Raw genomic sequence first — 14,396 nt, forward strand, 5'->3', positions numbered from 1 at the left:
AATATGTAATCGTCAAGTATTTAATTTAGGCACATGTTTTAAGCTAGAATTCAAAAATGTTTCATCAATATTACACGCTTCTTCTACGTAGGCCGAGCTTATAAATAATTATCTAATAAGTATAAGTAGCACGTGACTAATATAAACAATATCTATGCAGTGTTTAGAGCTAAATGCAAGTCTGTGTTTATCACATAGGTACTAACAGAGTTAATTTATATCATCTTATTCCATTTGACCTATCTTTGTATCATCTCTTTCCCTATAATTATTAATTAAAACTATTGAGAACATAATATTATAAAATGATAAAGTTCATCACTGATACCTACAACTAATGAAAAGAAAAAAAAACAAGAATAAATAAATTTCCTTATGTATAAGAATTTCTTTCTTTCTGAAATATTATTTTGTAGCAACAGACTACGCCCTGGGAAATCTTCAAACCTTATTTCCAACGCTGAATTTTTTTGTAAATTATTAATAAAACTTTAAATTAAAGCTTGGAATATAATTCACCTATGGTTGCTTGAAATTTAAGAAAAACTTAATCAATTATTATTTGATTAGTCATATTTGCGAGTAAAATTAACATCTTGGAAAACATATCTCTGGAGTTAATTCAATGCTTTTGAACTTTCTGGCCTCACTTGAGAACTTTTGTGGCGAACTATTAAATGAATTGTTTTTGAATCGATTTAAAAGTAAATGAAACTTATTATAAATTATGCTTAGATTTTTATTCAGTTGTTTCTTTACCAATTCTAAGTACATAATATACAGTACATAGTAATGACATAAAATTATCATTATATCTAGTACACATAACATATCAATTTCTCGTGTTTACTTCAACTAGGTACCTATTTATTACTCGAGACGTGATACCTACACGGCAAAATAACATGAAAGGTTATCTCACTAATAAACGTGTCCTCAAATATGAGATACTAATATAATAATTATACCTCTGGCGCCGAAGTATTTATATAATGTAAAATTATTAATTAATTATTTATTATCACCTGATTTATTTTCGGCACAGTTATGTCAGCGGAGATAACTTGATAAGTTCGGATTAATTAATGTTCTTTAAAAGGTTAAATACAATAAATTATATTTGTTATTTATATGTTTTTAGATTAAAATCGAACCACGTGTGAAATGTTTCTTATACTTAAAATAGAATTTGTACAAAACAAAAGCATATTTTAACTACAGATACCGTTGACATGAAAGATGTTTTTAGGTATAATGAAAAGGAATTTTTTCACAAAACGGTTCTACTTTTATACTATCGAAATTAATAGTGTTGAAAACAATATAAAAATGAAAAGTTTCATTATAAATTGGCATATTTTCTTGAAAAATACGGAGGATCTTAATATGCACAATAAACGTTTACAATTTTAAAATTGTAGACAATGACGCTAGTTCATCGGATCCACCCACAATTTAGAAGATTCGCGACGTGCTAAATTGAAACTTGTAAACAAGTTCGTAGTTCGTACCTATTAAACACCGCGGTGTTTTTCCAATAGAATAAGGGTGTTTTAACTGCACCTATAAATACATTTAACTAAAATCTATATTATATGTACTATAAATTATTCATGGTTGATAAGTTACATCTTAATGATTCTTCAGTGTGTCATTTCTTAACATACCATAACGCATTACTTAATGCCTAACTTCTAAAAAAGAAGTTTAGTTATAAGAACTACAAAAAACTGTTTCATAATATATTTTATGTTGTGAAACAATTGTTCCCTGTGTGACAGTCTCGTCAATGACCGACCTTATCCCTTGTCTATACATAGTCTAGTCTATACCCACTATAAAAGTGTGGATTCGGTCAAAGACAATATTCCCGGTATTGTGACGTAAACGTGTAAAATGTGGTCACGCTAGCCGCATGTAACGCTATAGTGGTGCCTCGCGTCACACGTACCTATACACACACCCAAGTACACAACGAGCCCTCCAAACACATACATAGCTATATTACCTGTAAATTCCTATAATAGTGGGTGTATAATATGTGACATAACGTGCCAAAGACGCAATTCTTTTGGACACGCCTTCGTACGAAATATACAATACATTTGTGACATTTCGGTAGTGAGTTATTCGAAGATAAATATTTCTATATCAGGATTTTCTCTTTCTTCTAATCTAGCTATGTATATGTATATTGTATGATTTTCAATAATAAACACAATGCGCTGTAGACTCGAGCACTAATTAAATAAATTTTGTAGAGCAGTACATAAATCCTATGTAGTTTATAATTTTATAAAATAAATATCTGTGCTTCAGTTTAAATCGGGACAAGAACGATTGCATTTAATTCAATTAAATGAAAATAAATATATTTATGCAAACGCGTATTTTTTCACTTGTCACTGAAGGTCACGCTGCGCGCGCGCCGCCCGCCCTCCGACAAACAAAACTGTTACCAGGTCGTTGACCCAGGCCAATTATATTGTGATCAAAGCACTTGCTATTTAAGGAACTGAAAATATTTGTAAAAGGAAAGTAAGGTTAGAACAAGCTCTTTTTTGAGATGACATAAGTTTTAAATACGTACATATAAAATTAGTAATTACAAGGACTATTATAGAGACATACATTATTTAAGAACGAAAACAGTGTTTAAAATTGAATATTTTTTTTATAAAAACAAAATAAATAAAAAAATATTCAATATTTTTTAAACTCAGTAAGGATCGCCATTGCAGTCATCATTACTTTATTGACTTCGTTGCTGATGACCTTATAAGTAATTAAAAACCTTAATTAATTAGTTGGTAACTTTTGTAAACATAATTATTAAAACATTTAATAGATTGTACCATTTGAAAACGAAAAGGCGTAAAACAAAAACTCTATTTAATAAATTACTAATTATTATAAAAGCGACTATAGAAACACCGATCAATCAATTCTGACAGTCGCGCGGAGAAAAATCTTTTCATTTATTTCATACATAAAATGAATCTAAATCTCTATTTAAATCTAATCTATTTTAATAGACATGGCAATCTGCCAAAGACCAAATTCATTTGTATGGTTCTCGTGACGTCCGGTTACGTTAGTATGCTAAATTTATTTCGTGTAATCAGAAAAATATTTTTCAGGAATTTTAATGAGGACAAAAGATTTATCCTATTCCATTACAGCATTTACAGCTGTTAAGAACATTCTTTATTCGGTTAACATATGTATGTAACGATTTACCTGCATATTTTCCGCAAATTTGGGAAGAGGTCCAAAATATACTTAATAATTAATATCTAATAATAATATATAGCCATAAACATGCCACAGATAAATAAATAGGTTTGCTATTTTGCATTTAGAATTGTGTTTCAAATCAATTGTCCACTGACTTAAGTATACAAATCTTAAACTAGATGACATTTCCACATTATTGTTATTTTACCTTTCCAAAATATAAGGTCCTATGCATATACAAAGAATCTTTGATATCATATGAGTACTAAGTATATCTTTTAATTGTACCTAGAAGTCAAAATTATTATTGTTGGTCTTTCCAATTTTCAAATTTATAGCGTGTTGGTGTAACTGTAAAGGGTATGCAATTTCGTAGTATTCATCGTGATAGCTCAGATTCATTTGACGGCACACCGTATTTGGATATTCTAACTAAGTTCTAACTGATATCGCTAGATGTTTGTTTTCAACAATTTCACCGCTAATAGTCTTGAAACCGTGAGAAAATTTAAAGCGGCTTAAATTCTTAAACACATTCTGTCTACCTACATAGACCAGATTATACTCCCACTTTTATGTGTAACTAGATCAACTCCCGCGGCTTCGGTCGCATTTTTTAAGAAAACCCGCAAAGTTCCCGTTTTTGTGGGAAATCCGGGATGAAAAGACTATGACGTACGTCCTATTATGGGTCATCAGCTACCTACATTCCAAATTTCATTGTGATCAGTTCAGTGGTATTTGCGTGAAAGAGTAAACATCCATCCATCCTCACGAACTTTGGTATTTATAATATTAGTAGGATGTTTAAATCAGTATTATTACCAGTACAATCCATATTTCCATTTTTTGACGTTTTGATTTTAAGATACATAGAAAATTAAAACATAATATTTTTTCTCCCATAGAATATATAAAAAGTTAAAACTGAGGCTTCAAATTAAATAAATAGATAAAGTCATCATTATTATTATCAAAGACGTTTTGTTTGTGGTATATTGAAAGTGACAGCGCTGATAAGTTTTTATAAATAAATATTATTTACTTTTTAGAATGTTTATAATTCTGTTCGTAATGTAAACATTTCACATCTAGTATAAATTGAATTTTGACGTCAATTTTATTACTTGTTTTATTTATTATTACTTGCCTACGTTTTATTAAATACGTCGTAGGAGTCATATTTTCTGAAACTTACCTAGATCTCAACATAGTCTGTAGGTAAAGAATAGAAGACATAACAACAACTACTTAGATATATTTTATCTTCATCAAAAGAGATCAGTTTCAGGAATACATAAAAATAAGTGAAATAATGGTTGTGTATTATTTATTCAAAGGCATTCGTAATAAACGCTTTCAAAAACTTAAATCGTCAGCGGACTGACCACAACCAAAGAAAGTCGAAAATTAATTCATTATCGTGAAAATTTATAAAATATACAGTGCATTCCGAAACTCAATATAATTTCTCATAAAATATTCTGACTAGATCCTGATTAAAGATAAATTGATTTGCTATGCAGTTAAACCAGCTTAAATTTCATTACAATTGATTCAATTTTAATCGTTGCATGTCCGTAACTCTCTAGGGTGTCGATTGCTTGCCCAACTATTGGTATCCAGTGACAATTTGACTCGCTCTAGACGTTTATGCAATGTCTAACCTGTTTAACATGACAGCGTAACAATAATAGGTACTACTATATTGAATAATCTGTATGTATTAATAGATTTCGTTAATCTACGAATCTACGTACATCTATACTTACCTTACGTTAAAGAGTTATACAAGCAATGACGTTATAGTCGAGCTAAGTCAAGTCAAGTACTACTTATCTGATTTTATATCATTATGAATGAATATTGAATAATGAAAAAATTGCACAGAAACGTTATTCATTTACATAGTTAAAAAAGGGCCCTATGTTAAATTGTTATATGTACTTACCTTGTGTCCGCCTCTAAGTATAATAATTTTCTACGAAATGATTCAGATATATAATGAAGGAACACCGAACATAGCTATCCCACAATCCGCTATTATTATTATTTAATATTTCAGTACGATTCTGTAAGTACAGCTTATCCGTTATCAGCACTTGTTTAAGGTATGGCGTGTCTGGTTTGGTTTATTTCTGGTGCAATTTCAAGCAGGACCCGGTATTTCAATATGATATAGATGTAGGTAGGTCTTTGTCGGTCTATACAACTGTATTCATTGTCAGAGGGAACTTGAATTATCTACAAGCATTGCGGGGTCTGTTACCTGGTAACAGGCTATGCATTCCAAGGATTTACTATAGAGACGTAGAAATGTGCAAACTGCGAATACTAAATAGTTTAAGGGTATCATTTAAGCTATCACCAATTTAATTAGTTTTGTGTTTCTTAAATAATAGGGTTTGTCCTCAAAATAGTAGATCTGTCACCAAAATGTAGTCACCATACAATGCAAAATCAGTTCCACAATAAATAACCTAAAATCCTGAGATATAAGGTCTAGTACCAAATAAATGTTTTTGTATGTATTATAATAGGTGTGTCCTAATAAGTATTTAAGCAAACTAATTTAAAGAGATCACCAATAAATCATATTACGTTACTAGAAAATTGCATTAAGTTCAAATAAAAAATTAGGGTTGTCATCATCGTTTCAACCAAAAGATTCTGCTACTTAACTAGACTCCCAAGGTTCTAAATTTCCACTGGTAGTATAAATTATATTTAAATAAAATTTTTAGCAGAGTAGTAAATAAAACAATTATTAAAGTCAAAATAATCAATATTTATTGTTTGAATATTACCACTGAATAATCAGCTCTGGTTTAATAGCTGGCTTATGGCTAGCATAATTGTAGATAAAACACTTAATTAAAGTTAAAATAATCAATTTTTAAAGCGCGCCAATTTGTCTCCGCCCCTTTGATCATTTTTTCATTAAAATTATAAATTGATGTATTAAATTGGTAGCGAATACTATTAATTTAATATCTGAACGAAATAAAATGTTACTACTGTATTGGTGACAAAATATCAAATAAAAAGGAGTCGCAGTCAGGGATCGATAATCGATTTATTTGGTGACAGATCTACCATTCTGAGCACAGAGCTATTATTTAAGTAACAAAACTGTTATTAAAAGAACGAAGTTTATATTCATGTAATGCAATATAATTTTATTGGTTATCGATCTCTTATTTTACACATATATTAACATTAATTTGATAATTCATACCTGGGAACAATTTTTGTTTATCTGAGAACGAAAATATTTCGTGGTGATAGATCTATTTATTAGGTGATACAACTTGATGACAAATATAAATTTTGGTGATAGAAAATATAGTTCCCATAGTTTAATTATGTTCTATCTGCAGTTTACCCACTTCGGGCACCAGTTCTCATAAGGTTACCTAATATATTATGTATGTGTATTTTTCATTCATTGTCAAATCTTTAACCCTTGTGAGAGAGACAAATAAAGGTTTTTTATTATTTTTTTTTATCTGTGTGTACATTTTTATGATTACGCATTCATAAAGGCGTCTTGAACGTGCAATTTGAAGACGAACATAATGCTAGGAACGCATTCCAATTCAACATTGTAGAAATGATCTATGGATAATTTCTTTTTTCGGTAATATCTATCGTTATTGCCGATAACATCTAAATCATTTAACTGATGGCATTTTTAGAGTTCCCTAGTAGATGAAACATGATCGTCAATCGTGTGTTGGAGTTAGTTTTGTTAAGGTTTACGCGTAACTAAATATAACAAACATTTTATAAATATTCGTAAGAAAGTCGAAGAGGGTTTTCAAATCGGTACGTACCTATTTTATTTTACAATCTGCTTGAAAGTTATTTTATACGGAACGAGTAACGCATTCCATGTTTAACGACGTTCTTTATGAATTTATTGTTAAGCCCAATATTAAATTGGTCTTTGGGACTTAATAGGCAACTTTTAAATGTCATTTCATATAATATATGCTGGGCGTGAATCGTGTGAACTTAATTATACTACAGCTTTGTTTATAACCTTAATCGCATTAAGTTTGAACTGCATAATATAAAACTTGATTTTCTTGTGTATCTTCTTCAAAAACTTGTACTTTATATATATCGATATGTAGCTCTTTTCTTTCTTTTATATACCGGCAAATAATTTCAAACCAATAAGATATGCATTGAAGTCCTAACTCCTAACATTAGTATTTTATCGATAACGGTGCTCTTAATTATATTACCTAGGTATTATTTTTGAATATCTAAAAATTTAATCTATTATTTTGTTTGACATCATATTTTTTACGTTGTAACAATTTATTAATGAGTAGGTAGATTAATCATTGTTTGAGATAATTATTCGTTCCTGCGACAGAAGATATAGGTATGCCGTATGACGAATGATTTTTTAACCCTAAAGATGGGAGTAGGCGTCCCGCTTCTAGAAGGACCATTAATTCGCCCACGCTATGCGCCCTGGCTAATCTAGGAATACATCATATATCTATTTATTCCTGGATTACTTGCATTTAATGAGTAAATCGCTAATTATACACCTTGTAAATCGATCGAATTTAATTACTTCATAAAAAATAAATTTAATGTTTAGGTACTTGAAACACATAGTTACTTACCTACTTATCCAAAAAATGTACTTATAGATTCAAAAAACTGAATTACTGAACAAACATGTACCGGACTAATACTGAACTAACAAAATGTATATACTTAATCTTTGTAATACAAAAAAGTGACATTCGATAATCTTATCGTGTTGAAAGTTTTTGCTCCCATTGTAACCAAAGTATAAAGCTGCATAGGAATCACAGATCACAGAAACTAAAGGATAGGAATTCATTGAATATTTGAATGGATAGTATCGGGTGCGCCGGCGCATTTATCACAGCATCCGAGAGAATGCATGTCGAACTTCATCTAGCGTAATCTAATTTAGGATCCGTTCTTGCGACATGTAACAAATTGAAATTTATGACGGCTCGTTTATACTGGGTAGTGATTTTGGATAAGTTTGAGTTGTCTATGGTGATTTCAATCTATGGAAGTAAGATGTTTTAAATACATCTATTGTCATTATTTCTCAATAATCTTCTGTTTTGGAATAGCTTACTTGAATCTGTCCCTATTTACGACACGATTTAAATAAAAAAACATTTAATTGGTCTGAAATCACACTTTTGATAATATGAACACGAGTAAATATGTGCATCTAATTGGCTAGTAAATAGATCAAAGTTTAAGTACCTATGTAAATAAGATGAAAACTGTTATGCTAATTTAATTGATTGCTTAGTTATTTATTCTGTTTGTTTACAAAGAGACATTTTACTCTTATTTTCAATTACTAGATGTGCATCATAATAGGATATCATAGACCAACAATTCAATAATTTCATTCAATGAATGAAACATTCAATGAATGTGAGTTTAACTTATGTTTCAACCTTTGGTATTTTATATTCCTTACAGTTATGTAGAGTGGGAGAGATCGAAAGTGGAAACCCCGTAATAATTATTGTCTTGTCTTAAAAATGTAATTTCGTAATACATTTCGTCAAGTTGCCAGCTTTAGCTCAATGGTGGAGGTGAAGGCGCCATATCACGCGGTGGCGCATGCTCATCACGCTCTGGCTGCATGACTTCTATTTATATATCATAGTATACAGGCCTATATCGACGGGATCGGTATTATCTGCTATTGACATAATTAGTGTAAACAAAAGTAAATTAGCTATAATAAAAATGTCGATTAGATGCCTAGAATTGGAAGTGCAGTGCGCGGGCTGTCTGCGCTTGTGACGGACCGGCCGCGATAGATTCTGATCCTCGTCGATCGGCCATTCTGTAACCGCGCGTGCGATGGGCGGCCGCGCTTCACGCTACAATATATATTTTTAATCTACCCACAACCGCCTGCAATTTTATATTATGCTAAAGTAATAGTGCAGAATTTCAAACCGTGCAACCGTGACAGTAATTAAAGTGGGATAAAGGACAATTGTGATTGTGTATGGACCTATGTGAACATTACAAACTTCATGAGTTCTCCAGAAATTAAAATGTCATTGGAGCATCAAATACCGGTGTTGATGAAAAAGGTATTTTTACTTTTATTTAACGATGTATCACTCAAGAAAAGCAAATAACATTGTTATGAAATAAAACAATTAGGATGAGAAGAAAATGTAAATCAGTTTTTGACCAGTTAGTAGTCTTATTTAGTAATCTTATTACTAATATATAGGTAACTTAAATATTAAATACAATTCAACCTACAATACTTTGCAAAAAAAAAAAATAAGAAGGTTATGTCAACAAATTTTGTTTGTCTCTAGTATAAAGAAAGCCTGTCACTCATCTACAAGGTCGCTTTAATTTTATCTCAATTTATTTAGCAAACTATGTCTAGGCCATTTTTCTATTATTAAAGTATTTCATTGAGATTTTACCAAAATAAAATAATTTTGTATTTTCTCTAAAAATTCATGATTTTGGCAATTGCTACAGGTCGTTTTTAATGTTAAAAATATCAATTAATACAATAAACAAATGTGTAAAAAAAATTTTGTCGACAAATTGTAATTAAGTTTATTAAAACTTTGCAAAAACTTAATTCAATCATTCTTACAACGTAAGTAGAAAGCTGCAATATGTCTAGAATGCAAGTTTTTGCTCTTTTGCAAAAAATTAATGGGACGCTCAGTTATACGCCTTTCCAGTCCGGAATTGTCAACCGACTTAAAGAAGGAAGAGGTTCTCAATATAACTATGTATATGGTTTTAAGGACGCACTGCACTTGCACATTTTGCATATATTAAGTTTTTTGTAACGTCGTTTTCTTTTTTAATACAATATCCAAATATTAAAACTTACATAACTATAAGATCTTGAACTCCTACTGGTAATAGTTATCTTTATGGAAATAGTATTCGTAAACACCAATTTTTTGGTATACATATTATATATCTTAATCTTCTCAATATATATAAATCTCGTGTCACAATGTTTGTCCTCAATGGACTCCTAAACCACTTAACCGATTATAGTAAAATTCGCACACCATGTGCAGTTCGATCCAACTTGAGAGATAGGATAGTTTAAACATGTAGATACCACGGGCGAAGCCGAGGCGGACCGCTAGTATTTTAATAATTTCCTGTTCTCATATTATGTTGTTGTTTTAAACCCGTTCGATCATTCAAAAATTTATGACAGAATTATTCCAATTTATGTATAGTCAGATAGGCCTATAACAAGTCGAGGCAAAGTATGTAATCATATTGATAAATGACTCCTGAATAACGAGCAGAGAACGGGATGCTGTCCAATCAAGTGGAATCTTTATGTTCCATTGAACTATCTCCTGGGCGATACAGCACGGTGGTCGAAGAACCATTTCCATTTTCAGCTCTTAATAAATTTAAGCTGCTTCTAATGCTCGGGTATGGTTTAGTTTATGATTGCAATTTGTACGTCGCTTTCTTGATATGAAATAGAGAGTAGACATTAAAGGTGTTTGAAATTATTTTAATGTTCAGGTTTACCTCATATTATAATATGAGCTTTTATAAGTTGAAATCTTACGACATAAATGAAAAGACCAACGATCAAAAATTTGTTATAGTTTACAAAGCAAAAGATGACAATCTTGAAGGTATAATATAAATATATTTATTTCATTTGTGCAATGAAGACACCAAGGTTAAATTTGTTTCCTTCCTGTATTATTTTAACTGACTGTTTTATAATATTATAATTTATAAGCACAACGCCTCAGACTTTTTTTTATAAAGACTATTTCGTAAACATGCACTTTAATTAAATTAAAAGTAATTAAGTAAACAAGCACAGGTCAACCATTAGCCCGGTTTACACGCACGCTCTTTCGCGCGCGATTCGGCTTTCACGCGGGAAAGAGCGAGCATTTAAACGATGACTGAGAGAACGAGATTGCGCGTCCACTCCGCACACACTCCAACGCACCACGCTTTACTTCGATCAATCGCGCGCGATTATCGTTTACACGCACAATCTTTCCTCTTTCCTCAGCGCGCGTGCTTTCCCGCGTTCAATCCCGCGCACTCAATCACGCGGTAAAGAGTGTGCGTGTAAACCGGGCTATTACTAATTATCATATAACATCACTCGCAGATATCGGAATCAGACGAAACTGAGATTATTAATATTGTCATTGACCTCACATCGGATCTTGAAATAACTAGTGCGTATTGTGAAGGTTGTTTAAAAATAAAATGGTCCACGAGAATTCTGGATCCATTGTAAACGTCTAGCGAAAGAAAGTTTGTGAAGAATATCTTTAATGATTATATTTTAAACTTTTAGGAAACAAGAACAAATAAATAATGAATGTAAAACGCTTAGAAACAAGGTTCATATTTAATAAATGTTAATAGGGTTAAGACATAAATATTCATGGAGTCCAGCTCTCAATGACGAGAGGTTGCTCAGAGTGTCAGATACGACTTACGAGGCAAGCATGACAGGGTTATAATATCCTACATTTGTTATCTTCTCCTTTTCACGTTATTGCTACGTCAGCTTTCACATTGGTTCAGAAATTAATTGAATTCACATTCATGAAAGATATTCTATAGAGAATCATAACAAGAGTATATATTATTAACATTATCAGTAGTTATGCAGTAAAGGGTGTCACTGGTCGATAAAAATGTTCCAATTTACTTTATTATCGAAAGACGAGGGCAATGAAAGGCCAGATAGCGTTCAACCTTAAAACCTGCATAGCAATCAGAGGGTATAAATCATCTTTATTTTATACAAACAAGCGCTTATTTAGGTACATTAAGATCTGTTTGTAAGGAGAGAGCAAAAGTATCTACTACATGTTAAGACCAGGCACTCTAAAATAATTTCTGGCACTGAGAGACCGGTCGCTACGGTGCTGGACGCTAACAAAGCCGTAATAAAGTTGAATATCACGTGCGCTCTTTGATCGCGTTCGAGCTCGAAACTAAATGTCGTAAGTCTCAATTCTTATTTAGTTTATAACTAAAGTAATAAATAATAATTGATCTAGAGAAAAAATATCTTGGGATTGGATAGTAAACTATATTTTCTTACTGTTAACATTTATTTTAGACATAAAGTCCAAGTAAATCTTTAAAAAAATGTAATAATCCTTAAAGAAGGCATAATTTTTGCATTGCATAATAAAAAATGAATCGAGCGAAAATGTTACAATCACGTAACTGTCTTGTACATGGATAGAAAAAGACCCAATAAATCATATACTAAAGTTCCATTTTGATTGTATTTGTGACTGTTTCAGTCTGTGCAAATTCACATAAAATTTAGGGAGCCTTCAGCAAAAAATGCACACAAATGGCCTAGTAGCGGATGTACTATTTAGGATTGGATTTCGGAATAGGAAGGGAAGGCAGCGTTACAATTTTTGATTTGGAAAATGAGCATTTCTTTAAAAATAAATTAATGAAATATAAGTTAAGTTTCGGTTACAAGCTCGTCTCCGTAAGATATTTTCCTGCCAAGATTTAATTTCTATTTTTTGACAAAATCTTTAGGAGAAAGAACGAATAAATACTACGAACTATCAAAATAATGGAATTTTATCTTAAATAATTTTTTAGCACCAACCTGGTAGAAAATGTCACATCAAATTGTAGTGGCTCCATTTAGATTGGGACGGATTCGGAAAGCTTTGTAAAAAAGATGGGACTTTAAAAGAACCCAGCAAATACATAATATTCATTCCTTTGTTGTATTGAATGTTTTATAGGTGCATAGGCTCTTTACTTCCTGTACCTTTTTTTAATCTTTTCTATTGGCAATTGGCATAGAGTAAGACACACCTTCTGTAAGGTGGATTACGTATCCGTGTGACGAATCATTTTTTACATGCGTTAGTAGTTCATCAGGCAAATTATTTGTACTCAGCGACATGTATACGTATAAAAATAATAAAATATATTTATAATAGTTTAAGTCTTCATAATTCAGCTTGCAGATTCGAAAAAAAAGGTAATGCAAGAGATTTCTGTCCAAAACTTCTATAAAGACTAATTTACTTGTAGGTGTTATATCATCTACGAGTCAGTAGGCAGCTGACGCAAGAGGCTACGGATATTGAACATAAAATTCAGCGGAATTACGTTAAACAAAATTTTATTACATTTACGAACATTATATCCGTTTAGATTCGATTTTCCGTTGCTCATATGCCAAATACATAAAGCAAGAACTTATTTACTAATTTATCCTCATAATCACTATTTTTTCCACTTGGCAATTCAGTTGATAATGAAATGTGTAATACTTGTAACCTTATGTAATGTGTAATACTTGTAACCTTATGTAATGTGTAATACTTGTAACAGCAAGGGTTCGTTGCATCGAAATATGTAAGTTTAGGGTTTAAAATTAATATAAAAAATAAAAGGTTGTCTTGTTTATACGATTATGTACTTGTTATTAACTTAATATAATGTAGGTACTTATATCCTTTTTTCAAGGAATAAGCAGTTTGTTTATCAAAAGTTTAGTAACATTTTATCCTGGAGAATTACAAATCCTTACCGATTATACTTAGGGCCGATTTTTCAATGCTTGGGTAAAACCAAGGGTAAAACTTATCCGTCCAATAAAGTATTACACGATACTATTAAAATGTCACGTAAACTGTCAAATACGGGCAATTATAGAATACGTTTTTAAAATGGTAGTTTTATACATTATTCGACGAATAAGTTTTAACCAAGGATTGAAAAATCAGCCCTTAGTGTAATAATGACCATACTCATAGTATTTAGCACGAACAAACTTAGTATTGCTTTCAAGAAAATTCTTTCACTAAACAAATAAATGGCGATAAAGTGTGGTGAGCAATGTTGATAAATGTAGATAAGTAGCTTCATAGTAGCTTAATACAAATATGCTTGATATTGACAGATGTCATCGTTGCATTCCAACTTGAATTCGAGTTGTGCCAATGTTTACAAATACGAACTGTTTTCTTTGATTTCCATTGGATGTTGAGTGTTTGTATTAACACACACGTCGTTTTAAATTGGCCCTTACTTGACATAACAGAAGCTATGGCTAAATAAACTTATGTAGTATTTTTACATGC

At 31.1% G+C, this 14,396-nt stretch overlaps 1 protein-coding gene across 3 annotated transcripts in view; it reads left to right on the forward strand.

Moving 5' to 3' along the window:
• LOC149903930 (glycogen-binding subunit 76A-like) overlaps window positions 1-14,396 on the forward strand; it is a 44,635-nt gene that overhangs the window by 10,788 nt on the left and 19,451 nt on the right. Inside the window, exon 1 of one of the 3 annotated variants that reach the window (XM_090107843.1) lies at window positions 9,030-9,365. The exons of the other annotated variants lie outside the window; for them this stretch is intronic. Coding sequence (XP_089963969.1) covers window positions 9,306-9,365 — 60 coding nt within the window. The 5' untranslated portion in view covers window positions 9,030-9,305. Of the gene's footprint in view, window positions 1-9,029; window positions 9,366-14,396 lie in introns of those variants that run through there. 3 annotated transcript variants of the gene reach the window in all.

Source organism: Colias eurytheme, chromosome 12 (genome assembly GCF_061535395.1).
Source record: "Colias eurytheme isolate Ceu_HAF_F1 chromosome 12, ilColEury1 Martin Lab GWU primary, whole genome shotgun sequence".
NCBI lineage: Eukaryota > Metazoa > Arthropoda > Insecta > Lepidoptera > Pieridae > Colias > Colias eurytheme.